At 35.2% G+C, this 13,649-nt stretch overlaps 1 protein-coding gene across 1 annotated transcript in view; it reads left to right on the top strand.

Moving 5' to 3' along the window:
- The window catches only part of USH2A (usherin), an 844,952-nt gene that overhangs the window by 474,114 nt on the left and 357,189 nt on the right, over window positions 1–13,649 (top strand). The window contains exons 33-35 of the mRNA XM_077157816.1: window positions 5,062–5,221; window positions 6,605–6,776; window positions 12,330–12,477. Coding sequence (XP_077013931.1) covers window positions 5,062–5,221; window positions 6,605–6,776; window positions 12,330–12,477 — 480 coding nt within the window. The remainder of the gene's footprint in view (window positions 1–5,061; window positions 5,222–6,604; window positions 6,777–12,329; window positions 12,478–13,649) is intronic.

Here is a 13,649-nt window from a genome sequence, read left to right as displayed (position 1 = left end):
GAAATAGGTGATCAAAGATCATAGCGAGGGAAATGCAGACGTTGCTGTTATTCTGAAAACAAGGAGGCACCATGAGACTGGACATCGTGATGGTGGCAGAGTTGCAATTGCATAAATATTGCACATGGAGGAAGTGAGATGGAAGCAGTTTGTGGTCAGAGAAGACAGATTTGAGATTAAGAGTCTTGGAGATAGTTCCAAAGATAATCAAGTGTGAGTGGGACTATGTTGAATGTTGACTAAATGAAATAGAGAGGTGAAGGGCATTGCATTTGAGGAAGTTATGATGAAGCCAGATTCGGAAATGAGTCATCAGTGAGGATGTTGAAGTTGCCAAGAAAGAGGCTGTGACTGAAAAGAAAAATTGAGCCAATGCTGAAGTCATTGAAGAAGGGAGAAGTATGACATACAAGGTATAAAAGGGCATGTGTTCACTAGGTCTTTGGGCATATTCTCTGAGATAATAATTGACATTTACAAACTACGGTTGTGTTTTCTCCATCCATGATATATTCATGTACATCAGGGAAATTTGAAATACATTTCAAATTTGAAATTTGAAATTTGGTTACATGGGTAACCACACAAACAAAAAACATTATATGCCCCTGTTCTGAGAAAACCACTGTTAACATTTTGATATACCTCTCTCTTCTGGTACTTTATGAAGCATGAGCATTTGAAAGGTATGCTGAAGCATTCAGATAAGTCAGCTTTGCCTTTATCTCACAATTACAGGCCCTCCGTTGATCCTACAATTGTATTCATTAATTCTTGGAGAATTTTTAGACATCCTTATACATTACTCTACACCTCAGAAACATGTGACCCCTCTGGATGAGGGGCACATAGCTCTCCCTCTGATCTTGCCCATTCATTTATTCAACAATTAGACCTATGCTAATTAGCTGTCACACTAACCCAGGATGCCATAATGGATGCAATAGAAAACATCTCTGCTTTCAAGGAGTTTATATTCTCCTCTAGGCATATAAAGTCATGAAATAAATGACAAGGCAGTTTCTGATTTGTTTTTGCAATTGTGATGAGGAACTAAACAAGGTGATATGACAGAGAGTAAGTACCCGGGATGATGGTGGCAAATTTAGTTGGATTAACATGGAAGACCACTCAAAGGAGAAGGATGAACTCAAATGATAAGAAAAAGCCAACAAACTATAAAGCAGAAGAGAACAGATTTCAGTTAGAAGAAATAACACATGGAAAAACTCTGCAGGGTGAGATTGTAGTGTTAGAAGAACAGAAATATACATAGTATGTAGAAGGAAGGAAGAGGAGACAGGCATTAATTAGGTGAGGTAGGAACTCATTGGGCATGGTTAAATTTTAGTCTGAGAGCAAAAAGAAGTCACCGTAGGGGGTTACTTAGGGGGTTACTCTGGGGAATTGAAAAATCACTCTCATTTGATGATCTTGCTTCCTTTTTCATTGAGATAATTATAGGCAGTTAAAAGGAGACTCTCACAGACTGTCACCACCACATCTACTCACCTACTAACGTTCATTCTCATGTAGTCTGCCTTTTCTTCTGTTACTATGGATTATCTGACCCTACTTCTACTAATTTCTACCCATCCATTTTTGAGCTAGATTCTATCCTCTCACGTATGTAAAGGCAAATCTGCAAAAGTATTTCCATTCTTTCATACATTACCAACTCTGCCCTCTTTACGGGATCATTCCCGTCAGTGTAAAATGTGTTTTTCTCTCATTTAAATTATTTTTCAATCTCCTCATGATTCTGCTGCCCTTCTAGCTATTGCTTCATGTCTCTGCTTTTCTCTACAACAAAACTTTCTGAAAAAATTATCTGTATTTATGGTCTTTTCTCCCATTTTCTCATAAATCCACTCCAATGGGGCCATCTCTCCCACAACATCACTGGAACTCCTCATGCACAATTACCAGTGACTACCAGTTTGCTAAACCTAATGATTATTATCCCTCGTCTTATTTAAACTTGACTTTAAGAACACCACACTGTGTTTTCTTCGTACTTTATGTATCATTCATTCTCTGTCTTCTTGGTTCCTCTCTGCTTTTCTCACTGACATATGTTGGATATGCCAGGTTTTAGTACTTTTACCTTTTCTCTTTTCTACCTACAATAACTCATTCCTGTTGTATTCCTATTCAATTTAAATACCATCCATATGATGATTACTTCCAAAATTATGTATCAAGCCAAGATCTCTTCCCAAAATTCCAAATTTGTATTTGAATTGTTTAATTGATATTTTCACTTGAATATCCGATTAACATCTCTAGCGTACCTGGTCTGAAATATGACCTCTTTATCTTCTCCTTCAAAACCTGTTTGCCATGGTCTTCCTCATCCAAATGAAATGTTACTTCATCCTTTCCTTGCTCAGGACGCAAATTCTCAAGTCCACTTTGGCTCCTCTCTCTCTTACTCTTTGTACAATGCACTGGGAAATCTCATTAGTTTATTCTTTTAAACATGTTCAGGATTCAACCACTTCTTACTGCGTCTCCATGTATTTGGTTATTACAATAGCCTCCCAGGTGGACTTTATGTTTCTGGTCTTTCTCATAGTCACCCAGCAGCCAGGATAATATTTGTGAAATCCATGTCAGATTATGTACAACTCAGGTCAAAAATTTCTAGTGGCTTTCTATTTCTCTCAGGTTAAAAACAGAAGTTTTTACAAAAACTAGAAGGCAAATGTGACTTGGTCCCTCATTAAATCTCTAATATCATATCTTACTTTTTTTCTACCTCATCCATTCTGTTCCAGCCAAACCACATTGGTCCTCTTGTAGTTCTGTAAACCTGCCAGGCAAGGTCAGCTTCCCTTTCTAGAGAATTTGAACAGACTGAAGAGATGAGAGAGAGATATCACCAAGTTCCTGAGAATTAGAGGGGGAAGATGAAGAGAAGAGGAGATGGACAGATATGTGAGATTGGAGCATAAAACAACTACAAACCACCTTCTAATTCTGCCCAGAAGTGGCCCTGCTAGTAGAAACTGTGCTTTGCATGAAGTTTCCCCCATGGTAAATAATGATTTGCTCTCTTGGTAGCATCTGAGGCCACTGCACTCATGATTTTTCATTTTATAAGTTTCATAGAATGTTCGTCCAAAAGAAGACTCCCCAATTGTTTCTAATTTGTGTACGTATGATGCGGCTGTTACAGTCACTTCTCAGAAGTCCCTGGAATGCCACACTGCTTTGTCAAAAAGCTTCCAAGTGTCCTTGTCTTCTGACCACATCGCCTGGGGTTATCCCACCTTAACTTGGCACCATTGGATTCCTATAGGGTAGAAGTTGTAAAATAGAACAGGTTTCATCAAAAGCATTGAGTATTTCCTTGATGATCACTTTTGTTCTAGAGTATTTATCCTTACAGTAATTTTTTTTTGCCTTTATTCTCATGACCTACATGTTTAACCAATTGATTTTACTTTGCTTGAATATCCAAGTGCTCTTTTCCTAGTTTAACTTTGCTATCAGTGCAGCATAAGATCTATTTGCCTGTATTAGGTTGTATTTCATTAATCTTTTAAACATTGTAATTGTTCAAGGTTAATGTGATTTAAGAATATTTGCTTTTCAAATTGTGACTAACATTTCAAAAATATTCAAGAAAAATAATGATTATTCCTGACACTGTAAAAAGTAAATGATGTATCAGTCTTGGTAAAGTTGATTGAACTTTGGTAAAGCTAATTGAACTTTGGTTTGATTCATCCAACAAAATTATTAGTGTCCGTTCATAAATGTAATATGCAGGGTATTTCAGAGTTAAAGTAGCATATACAGATGAGTTTATTCTAATGCAAGGGGATATAGTATCTACTAGAAAGATAGGTATAAAGTATCAGGGAAGATTAGGGGAGGAAAAGATTGTTTCTGGTTAGGAAACTATTCCATTTTCTTGCTTATCTTTCATACCTAGCTCAACTATACCTAGATCATCTCACCCATTAATTCTGTATTCATTTATTCAAACATACTATTCAAAACCTACAATTTGAACTATGTGATTATACCAAGAGTCACTGATTGTACACTTAGGATAGATTATATGGTGAATAAAACTGAGAAAAAAATAATGGGGGGGGATGGGATGTTTTGGATTTTCTTTTTAATTCTATTTATTTATTTTTTGGAATAATGGAAATGTTCTAAAATTTATTGTGGTGATGAATGCACACTGTATGATCTACTGTGAGCCATCGATTGTATACTTTGGATGGATTATATGATTTGTGAATATACCTCCGTGAAATTGCATTTTTTTAAAAATCGCAAAAGCTAGAATGTATAAGCCATTGTGCTAGATGCTGAAGGCACAGAAATGAATATAGCCCTACTACGTCCCTCAGAGTGTTCAGTCTGATGGATAAGATGGGCATGTAGACAAATCATTCTGACAGAGTGTTATAAGTGCTGTGCCAATTAAAGATAAGTGCAGAATACCATGAGGGGTAGAGAAGAGGATAATAGCTGCACCTCGTGCCAGGGCCAGGGTCCAGAAGCAGTAGGGAGACCTAAATAAAGAAGCTGAGATTTTCACTGAGCCTAGACAAATTGAAGGTCAAATAACAGTTGGTCAGGTGGACAAGGAAAGAAAAGAATTATAGCAAACAGAATTACAGGTGAAAAGTCATTGTCACAAGGTACGTATTTGCATTTCGAAAGCAAATTCCCAATTGTCTTCATATATGCTTTAAATCATTGACATGTCTTATTTATTTTTTAACAGAGCCATTGAACTAAGGCTAAACTCAGAAAGTAATTGACCTGGTTAGAGACATCAAGAAAACAGAGAAGTTCTTTAAATGACAAAAGTCAGACCAGGAGTTTGACTGACATTTGTCTGTTTAGACCTAACTGTAGTATACGTGAGGGAGAAAACAACCTATATTTTATAGCTATTAATTTTTGTCACCATTGATTTTTATTTTAAACTTCACTTTAATAGTTCTAAGAAGTAGGAATGTAGAAGAGGGATGGCATTGCCTGAATAAAAAGTATACTGGCAAATAAATTCTTGTTTCTTCCCTTCCACAGATCTATCGGTATTTACACCCCACCAGTTTCTACTCAGTGTGTGCACACACGTGGGCTGTTCCAACAGTTCCCGAGTCACACTGTACACAGCCCAGCTGCCACCAGAACATGTGGATCCCCCAATTCTGACTGTCTTGGATTCTAGAACTGTCCACGCTCAGTAAGTAGAAATGTTGGCTCCGTCAAGCACTGGTTCGTACAGGAATCCCAGTGAGCTCAATCAGGGGAAGGGCTTCTGCCATAAAATTAATTTTATTGTGATTAAATGCATAGAAGTGATTAGTTCAGTTCAGTGTTTCTGGGGATCTTTGATTATCACTTGCCAACTTCATTTCCATTGTGTCTTTATGCACTCAGGCTGAGTTACAAATGGGCACAGAGTGCAAACTCCAGTGAAGGAAAAACTGCCCACTTACATAACTGCTCTGGGCTTCCCATTTGTGGCACATTGTTTGTGATGATTTGGGCTTAGAGCGGTTTATTTTTTTTTTTCTCTTTAAGTATAAAACTGGACATTCTTCCCTGGCAGTTGAACTCGTGTTTCACATTTGGGCCTGTTCAGACTATTTCTCACATTGCTGATTCTTATCCATTTCCTAATACATGAAGGACAGGTGTATTGTAACATCCTTTTGTGCCTGGCCCTATAACCAATGAATTATTGTTTATTTTCTATCTCTCAGTCTCAGTTTTTTCATCTCTCAAATTGACTTGGACTGACTGAATTGTGACATCAGTTTAAACTGAAAAAATCTGCAATTCACAGTCCCATTTTCCTAAGTCTAAACCTTCCTGTTAGGGGCTCATAAGCCCATAAGCCATGCTCACCTTACTTAGCCAACAGATTTCCCACTACCCTAAGTATTTCTCAATTTGCCAATTTTCTATCTGTTATCCAACTGTCCTGTTTATTCCCACCTACACATTGTAACCCTCATCTGGAATGCCCTCTGTTCTTCCTTCTGCCTGTTCAAATCCAATCCATCTATTAAGTATAAAAATCTTACATATCATAAAAACAACTAAAAAACAAATAATAACCAAAAAAATCTAATGTATCTAGTTACTATAACTTCTCATTCAAGAGCTCTTGCTGGGCTCATCCTGCCCCTCACCAATTCTCTATAGTCTGTGATTACATATCAACTGTATTTGCATTTTAATTCTAGGTTGCTGTCTCGTTCAAGACAATTGTGTTGTTTCCATGACTCTCCCATTTAGGTTTAGAGTTTTATAATTATTGTTTTATGGTTTAACTTCAAAATTACATACTCATATACATTTCTGTATTATTAGCTAGTTAAAATTATAAGTAACTAGAGGGCAGGGACATTGTCATATATACTTTATACCAGTCAGAATAGGCACTTAATAGATGCTTAATTTTTCTTTATGAACCGCAGTTGAACTACCACATTTGAGCTTTCAGTGTGCTTTTTATGGTGGCACAAATCCAACTTTATATGTGTCCTTAAAAATCCTACATTTCTCAGTTTTGATTTGAATGAATGATGATCATAATATTATATTTCTCCATTCCCAGGTGGAAACACCCGAGGAAAGTAAATGGAATTCTGGAGCGCTATGTATTATATATTACAAATCACACGTGTGATTTTACAATTTGGGATGTCATCTATAACAGTACAGAACTTTTTCAGGATCACATAGTACAAAACCTTTTTCCTGGTAATAAATATCTCATCAAACTGGCAGTAAGTTCACTTTACTTCTCTCTTTCACTTTCTCTGTCCCCATCCTTTCTGCTTCTTCCCCCACCTCACTTAAAAAAAAAAAAAAGACAAACAACTCAAGAATTGATATTTACTCTAAAATCTCACTTCATATCCCCAATATGAATTCTATTGATTCATCACTTACATATTTATTTTATACTACGCAAAGTGATAGAATAAAATCTGAATCAGTAGATTTTCCCAAATCCAATTTTGGATTATCAGAAATTATTATTTTTTTATCATCTGTAGAATATCATGATTGTTGATGGCCTTTTCTAAAATGTTTGGGTTAAGAACACCGTTTCCCTCTGGAGCATATACTTATTTGGAAAACAATACATTGTATGAAAATTTAGATCTTATATCTTTAAAGGAAAGTTTAAATAACCCCCACGTATTCTCAATTGTTAATATATTCTGACTTGCAATACACTTCTATCTCAAAAGAACAGTCAATTAATAAAACCTCAGAATCAACACAGTTTAGAGGTGTCTTTAGACAGACAATAGCATTTTTAAAATGCAAAATAGCACCTTTATACAAAGGTCTTGAAAAAGACCTTGATTTCTACTCATGGATTTCTACTCAGTGGTTCCTTTTGTTTTTTTGATAAAATATAATGCTTTTTTAAGTTTAAGAATACATCTGAAAATAACTGAATATAAACATGAGATTGTCCCTATTTGTTTTAAACACACTCTTCATTTTATAGCAATACCTATATAAGGGTATTTGCTTTGATAAATGCCATAGAAAATATTCTGCTCTTGATTATGAATAAATTTACATTTATGTAGATCCTGTATGCATTCATTTTGCTTAACATGCTCTTGAATGCTCTAAATATTATACCACTAGAAAATATCTACATTCAACTATTGCTAACTGTCTGACTTGAAACCACAAAGCAAGGGCAATCAAACAATGTTAAAAATCCTACTCAAAACTGACTTCGTGTGCCGGGGCACAGCCACTGCATTTATGTAACAGCATCTCTGATTATTTAGCTTTATGACTCAAGAAGTAAGAAGTGCATTGGCTTGACTTTCTAAAGCTAACACAGAAATCCACACTATTTTCAACAGAGTGGTAATATCAAAATCAAGAAACATTTCAATAGTTTAGATGCAACCAAAATTAAACAAAAACTGTTGAACTCTAGGTTTTTATCAGAAGGAGGCAAATGGCAAGAAACAAATTTTTCCTCCCAAGGCGATTTTTAGAATGTACTCTGCAGTCAATCAATCTACCTCAATCTCCTATATTTTATAAATCTGTAATACCTTGGAAAATAAACACCACTAGACCAGGGGTCTATTCCCATGAGTTTTTTATTCAGATTTGTCCACTAAATGTGTGACCTATGGCAAATCCACTTAACTGTGTTGAGTTTTATTTTCTTCAAGTCTAAAATTAGGACATTGAACTAAATGATTTGATGTCTCTGTGAGCTCTAAAATTCTATGATGCTAAAAAGGTGACCTCAAAAGAATATTCAATGGAATCAGGCTTTAATCTGGCAGCCACTGAATGATGTCGGCACAAGATGCCATAAAGATAGGAAAGTTCTTGCCCTAACTCTTGTTAGAGAAATAAACTTGCACATGTGATTTTCAATTTCACTGTATCTATTAATGGAGAAAATATATTAATATATTTCAGAAAGAATTCAACTGAAAGGTTTTTTACTTAACTCTGCTAACCAGTAAATTAAATGAACCAGAACATTTTAGGTTCATCCTGGTTAATTAAGGAATTATTATATATTTCACAGTTTCAATAAAATAAGTAGCTTTCAAGGTCATTAGATTAGTCAATGGAGATCAGGGTCCTAGCCAAGTGGAGGTGACTTTATAGCCCATGTAAGCATGTTGACTAAGTGCTGGAAAACAAAACATACAGATAAAAAGCCTCTGAGCAGTCTTTGGAATAGAGGAAATTAGATGGGGATTTGAATAACTATAATTCACTCCAGGTTCCTAGTAGATATCTTACTTCCTGTGACTTTATTTAATTTTCCCAACTGACTAGGCAGTAAACTCCAGAAAGGTAGAAGAGACTGCAGTGTTCAGAATTCTATCTCCGGGGTCAACAGTCCTGGGAGGAGAAACTCAGCGAACAATTGTTGAATGAACGAAGGAATACAGAGTCCATTTATTTCATTCAAAACTTGAAACTTCTGCTCTAAATCAACTACTTTCCTGGGAAAACTCAGAGCTGGGACTGTGTGATTCCAGAGTACATGCTGTGTCTGTTGCAAGGAGCAGTGTAGGGTGCACGGGTGGTTCAGCGGTAGAATGCCCGCCACACAGGAGACCTGGGTTCCATTCCCAGACCATGCACCCCAAAAAAGAAAAGAAAGAAACAGTGTAACATGTCACCACGTTTAACCAAAGGGCCTTTGAAGTGTGGTAGCTCTTAATAAAGATAGTAAGTCAGTGATAGAACAAGAAGCTGTTAAGACAGACAGGTTTCAATATAAGTGGTGTTTGATATTCCTCATGTTATTGCTGGACATTTGCCACTTGATGAACTTTAAGTGTTATGTCTATTTCCTGGAAAGAATCTCGGAAATGAGAGCTTAAGTTTTCAAAAGACCATTTACGGGTCATGTGGATGCACTTTTTTTTTTTCCTCGTGCTTTAAAATAAACTGCATCCTCAATACCTTCATGCCCCACTTATCTGAAAACAAACCATTGGAAGAAAGAATGCTAGGCTGGGATCTTCCTTTTATTCATGATTTTTTAAAATGATAGGTATACTTTTGTTGGTAATGCATTTCATTGTAGTAGTGAATTGAATCCCCTTTTTGGTCAGAAATTACCATTTCTGGGTAATATGATTTCATCTACAAATTTTTTTTAATGGCTCTAATTGATAAAAGCTATGGAAGATGGGCTGAATTACCTTATTTTAATGGTTCAGAGGCTTTTAAAGACCTTGCAATTTCATAAAGACATCTTTATAATTAATCCCACTATTTTGTTTAGTTTTTTTTTTTTTTTTTTTAACCAGAGTTTTAATCGGCATTCAGGTGCTTTGAGAGCAGTGAACCCTGGTTCTGAGAGGTCAAACAAGATACAGGTTGGCTAAATTTTGTTTAGATGCCAGATTAGACCTTCAGAAGCAACTTTAGCAACATTTCTTTCCTCAGTGAAGAAACTAAAATATTACAATGCTCACTTAGCTACTCTAAGTGGAGGCAAAAAGGATGCAGACAAAGCAAACTAAAATATTTTGCAGTTAATTCTGTTATTTCAACAGCCCCTTTCTAAATTCTGCTTCATTTGTAAGAAAAATGCTCTCACAAACTTCGTGGATTCTTCAGATGGTTGTTCATCAGGTGACAAGTTTACCTGGCTCAGGTGACATAGCCCCCAAAATAGCCTTTCCCAACAAAAGGCTGTGTTCCTTTATCCCAGAGACTATCATAAAATCCCCCTAACAAAGTAAATTTTAAATCACACTCTGCTTACAAAAATATATCATTATGTATCATATAGTGTAGTATTTCTTTTAGGAGAGTTAACCAGGGAAATTTCTTAGGGCATGAAAGAGAGAAAAATAATGGTAAACAGACTAATCAGAATTTGATCCCAGTGTGTTATGACTTTAACAACAAGATGCTTCAACAATTATTCCTAAGGGGGAAAAAAGCTAGAAATTGCAAGCAGACAGATTTTATCTCTGTCTGAGGGCTAGAAAAAATAAATGTTGGAACGCTTTTTCTTTGATATTTCAGCTGTCCCATGGAACTTTTACTCCTGCCACGTTTTCTTGTGGATTTTTAGCACATTTGAAATGTCTGGGTTTTAAAAATATTTTTTAATTTTAATTTTTTCTATTTTAATCATCAGGTAGTTATCTCTTTGACTTCTAGAGGACATGTCCTACAGCTTTGTCAGTCTGGGCCAATTCTCAATTAATTACTCTTTATTTGAGAAGAGTCCATTCTCAGGAGGAATATTATTTATCTCTTACATATATACACACATTCAACAGCCAAAGGTTAGAGAAAACCCACAGAGGTTAATTAGGTCCCCAAACTTAATATGCCCAGTTCACAATTTAACCCATCGAAACCTGCTGAAGCTGATGAGAGATTGTCTTGAAGACATATGCTAGCGATATAGTCTTAAAATGACAAGTGAGCTTGATCTCCTTGTTCATTAACCAGATATTCTGTTTCCTACATTTATAATGAAGAATTTGCAACTATTTGCCATGACTTTGCAAAATAGTATACTACTTTGATAATAAGAAAATATCTTTAAAAATCAGCCTTTTCATGTCTTTATGGAAAAGGAAATCTTCAGCTTTAAAGTATCAATAGGTCATTCCTGCAATATCAGACTGAAAAGCAGTGGCCAGTTGCAGAGAAATAAAGAGGCGTTTGAAATTTTATATTAGTAATTATCTATATTCGATGAAAATGAACTGAATAACTATCCACTTTTTATATTGTTCTACGATTTTCCTTCATTATTTTATTGATTTTGGTAAAATCTAATGCTTTTTGAAAGATTTTAAAATTTCATTGCGTAAATTGAAATTGCGACCTAAAGCAAAACTAAATAAAGCTTAAGTATGTTTTTTCAAATATCCTTGCTATATAAGGATGTGACTGCTAATATTTACTAGCACATATAGGCTGGAAAAATCCTTGTGTGTATGTTTCAATTTCCTGAAGAAGTGTTTATCAGGTAAGTCAAGTGGTTAATATTTTCATAATAATTTAAACATTTCTTTTGGGATATTTGCAGCTTATTTTAAAAATGCAAGCAGAAATTTTTTTTAGTATCTTTAATATTCAAGTCACTGATTCTGGTATTAGTGATACCTTATTAGGGAAGAGGGGATTTCTGTGATCATTTTAAGTCTCAGCCATGTGGTGAAGCCCATTTCTCGGGTACCTAAGTAAATGATTTGACCCTTTTAGCCATTAAACAAACAGGCATTCAACAACTGCTTTGTACCAACAGATTTATGAGGAATATTGGTGTATTCCAGTTTTGCGTTGTGTATACTCTAATGTAGTGGTCACACTGCAGTAAATAAAAAGCCATTATATTTACCTTTTTTTTTTTTTTCCTCCTAGAAATCACTTGTTTTATCCTGATGTATGCTCATAGGCTCTCTAGCATTTGTCTCATGGTGTGTGTGTGTGCGCGTGTGTGCGTGTGTAATTCATTCTGGGAACCTTTGGGTAAGGATCATTTCAGCTGGCCCTGTATCTCCAAGCTCTAACTTTAGGATATGTTTATAATTCGTGCCTTCTGTGTTATTTTCTGATTAAAGAAGGTGGTTGTTTTGTATACTAAAAAGCAAATTAATTAAATGTTCAACTTCAGCTTCGAAACACAATTTGTCTGGGGGCTAAAGGGAACACTATTTAAAAGAAGCTGGACTTACTATGAATTTTTTTTTTTCTTTTCTTTTTCTTACATGCTTATTTAAACTTTTGGGACCCAGAATCAAATTTGCATTTGTTTGTTTGTTTGTTTGTTTTTTTACAACGTCTTTCAGGCTTGCACCGGTGGTGGCTGCACCGGAAGTGAAGCCAGTGAGGTCCTCACAGACGAGAATATTCCAGAAGGAGTGCCACCACCTAAAGTACAGTCCCATTCGCCTGACTCCTTTAACATCTCCTGGACTCAACCCGAATATCCGAATGGTAAGTGAACTCTTTTAGCCTCAAGTTAAAAAGATGATTAGTAAAGGTAAATTAATATTCTAAATGGCAGCTTATATGTGGTGCTTAATTTTTAATGATCATTTTAGCACATAAAATACCTGAGATAGTATCATTGTCTGGAGTTGGGAAGAGTGTGGTTTTTAGGCTAACACACAGTTTTGGTGGCTCAAAAGTGCTCCCTTTTGATAGTTCTTGTGTACTGCACCGTATTGTTTAAAGTGCTCCAGGAGAGGTGAAGAGAACAAATGAGGATTCCAATGCGCTCTGAGAGTGACATCGTATTTCCAATGACTTTTTGTTTTTGAAAGCCATTAGATCTTTCTTGGAGAAGTAGAAGTGAAAAGTTCGTGTCCACATTGTATTTCAAAATGCTTTTGATTTAACACGTTTGTCCTAAAAGAGGTCACTTGGATCCATGCATGTGTTTTTTAAAATATATTCTTCAAAGAGATTGCAACATGCAGTTTGGAAACAATATTTATTTAAGTTGAAGTGGATTATGTACATTTTTAAGCGAAATACACATTATTGCTGTACAGTTTAGAGATTTAAATTAGCCAGTTAAATTTTGCTAAAATAAAAGTTTACTATGAAGAATTTAAAATAACCTTGTGCAGAAATGACTTTATTCATTTATTGGAAACATGTATAAGATTCACGTATGTGGTTCCATTGGACCACACTTATGGCTGCTTACATGACATCAAATTGTGTTACTCTTTGCATTGAGTATCAAGACTTTTAATATCATAGAAACTGCTTTAAGTAACTCATTACTGAAAATTGGAATGGCCTCTTTTATCATAGCCAAAAAGAAAGAAAGAATAAAATTGCAGTTTTATTAGTTTGTCTTATGTTTACTGTGATATTAATTATTCCAGTCATCTCATTTTAATTAAACTTTTGGCAAATGCAGTAGATATATTTCAGGCAATGGAGAGAGCTCTAATGATTAGAGTGAGTTATCATATCTGCTATTGTAATTATTCCTGTACTATTACAAATTTTCTAATAAAAAATAAATGGATATCTATTTGATACTTATATTGAGCAGTCAAAAGTCTTTTTACATCTCTTACTCCACATAGAAATCTAGTCCATAGGTGGCAATGAAAATATAAATGATTTATTCCATTTGAATTGTTGTTAAA

Source organism: Tamandua tetradactyla, chromosome 4 (assembly GCF_023851605.1).
Source record: "Tamandua tetradactyla isolate mTamTet1 chromosome 4, mTamTet1.pri, whole genome shotgun sequence".
Classification (NCBI taxonomy): Eukaryota; Metazoa; Chordata; class Mammalia; order Pilosa; family Myrmecophagidae; genus Tamandua; species Tamandua tetradactyla.
The sequence above is the reverse complement of the archived record's forward strand: the minus strand, read 5'-3'. Positions and strand labels throughout refer to the sequence as shown.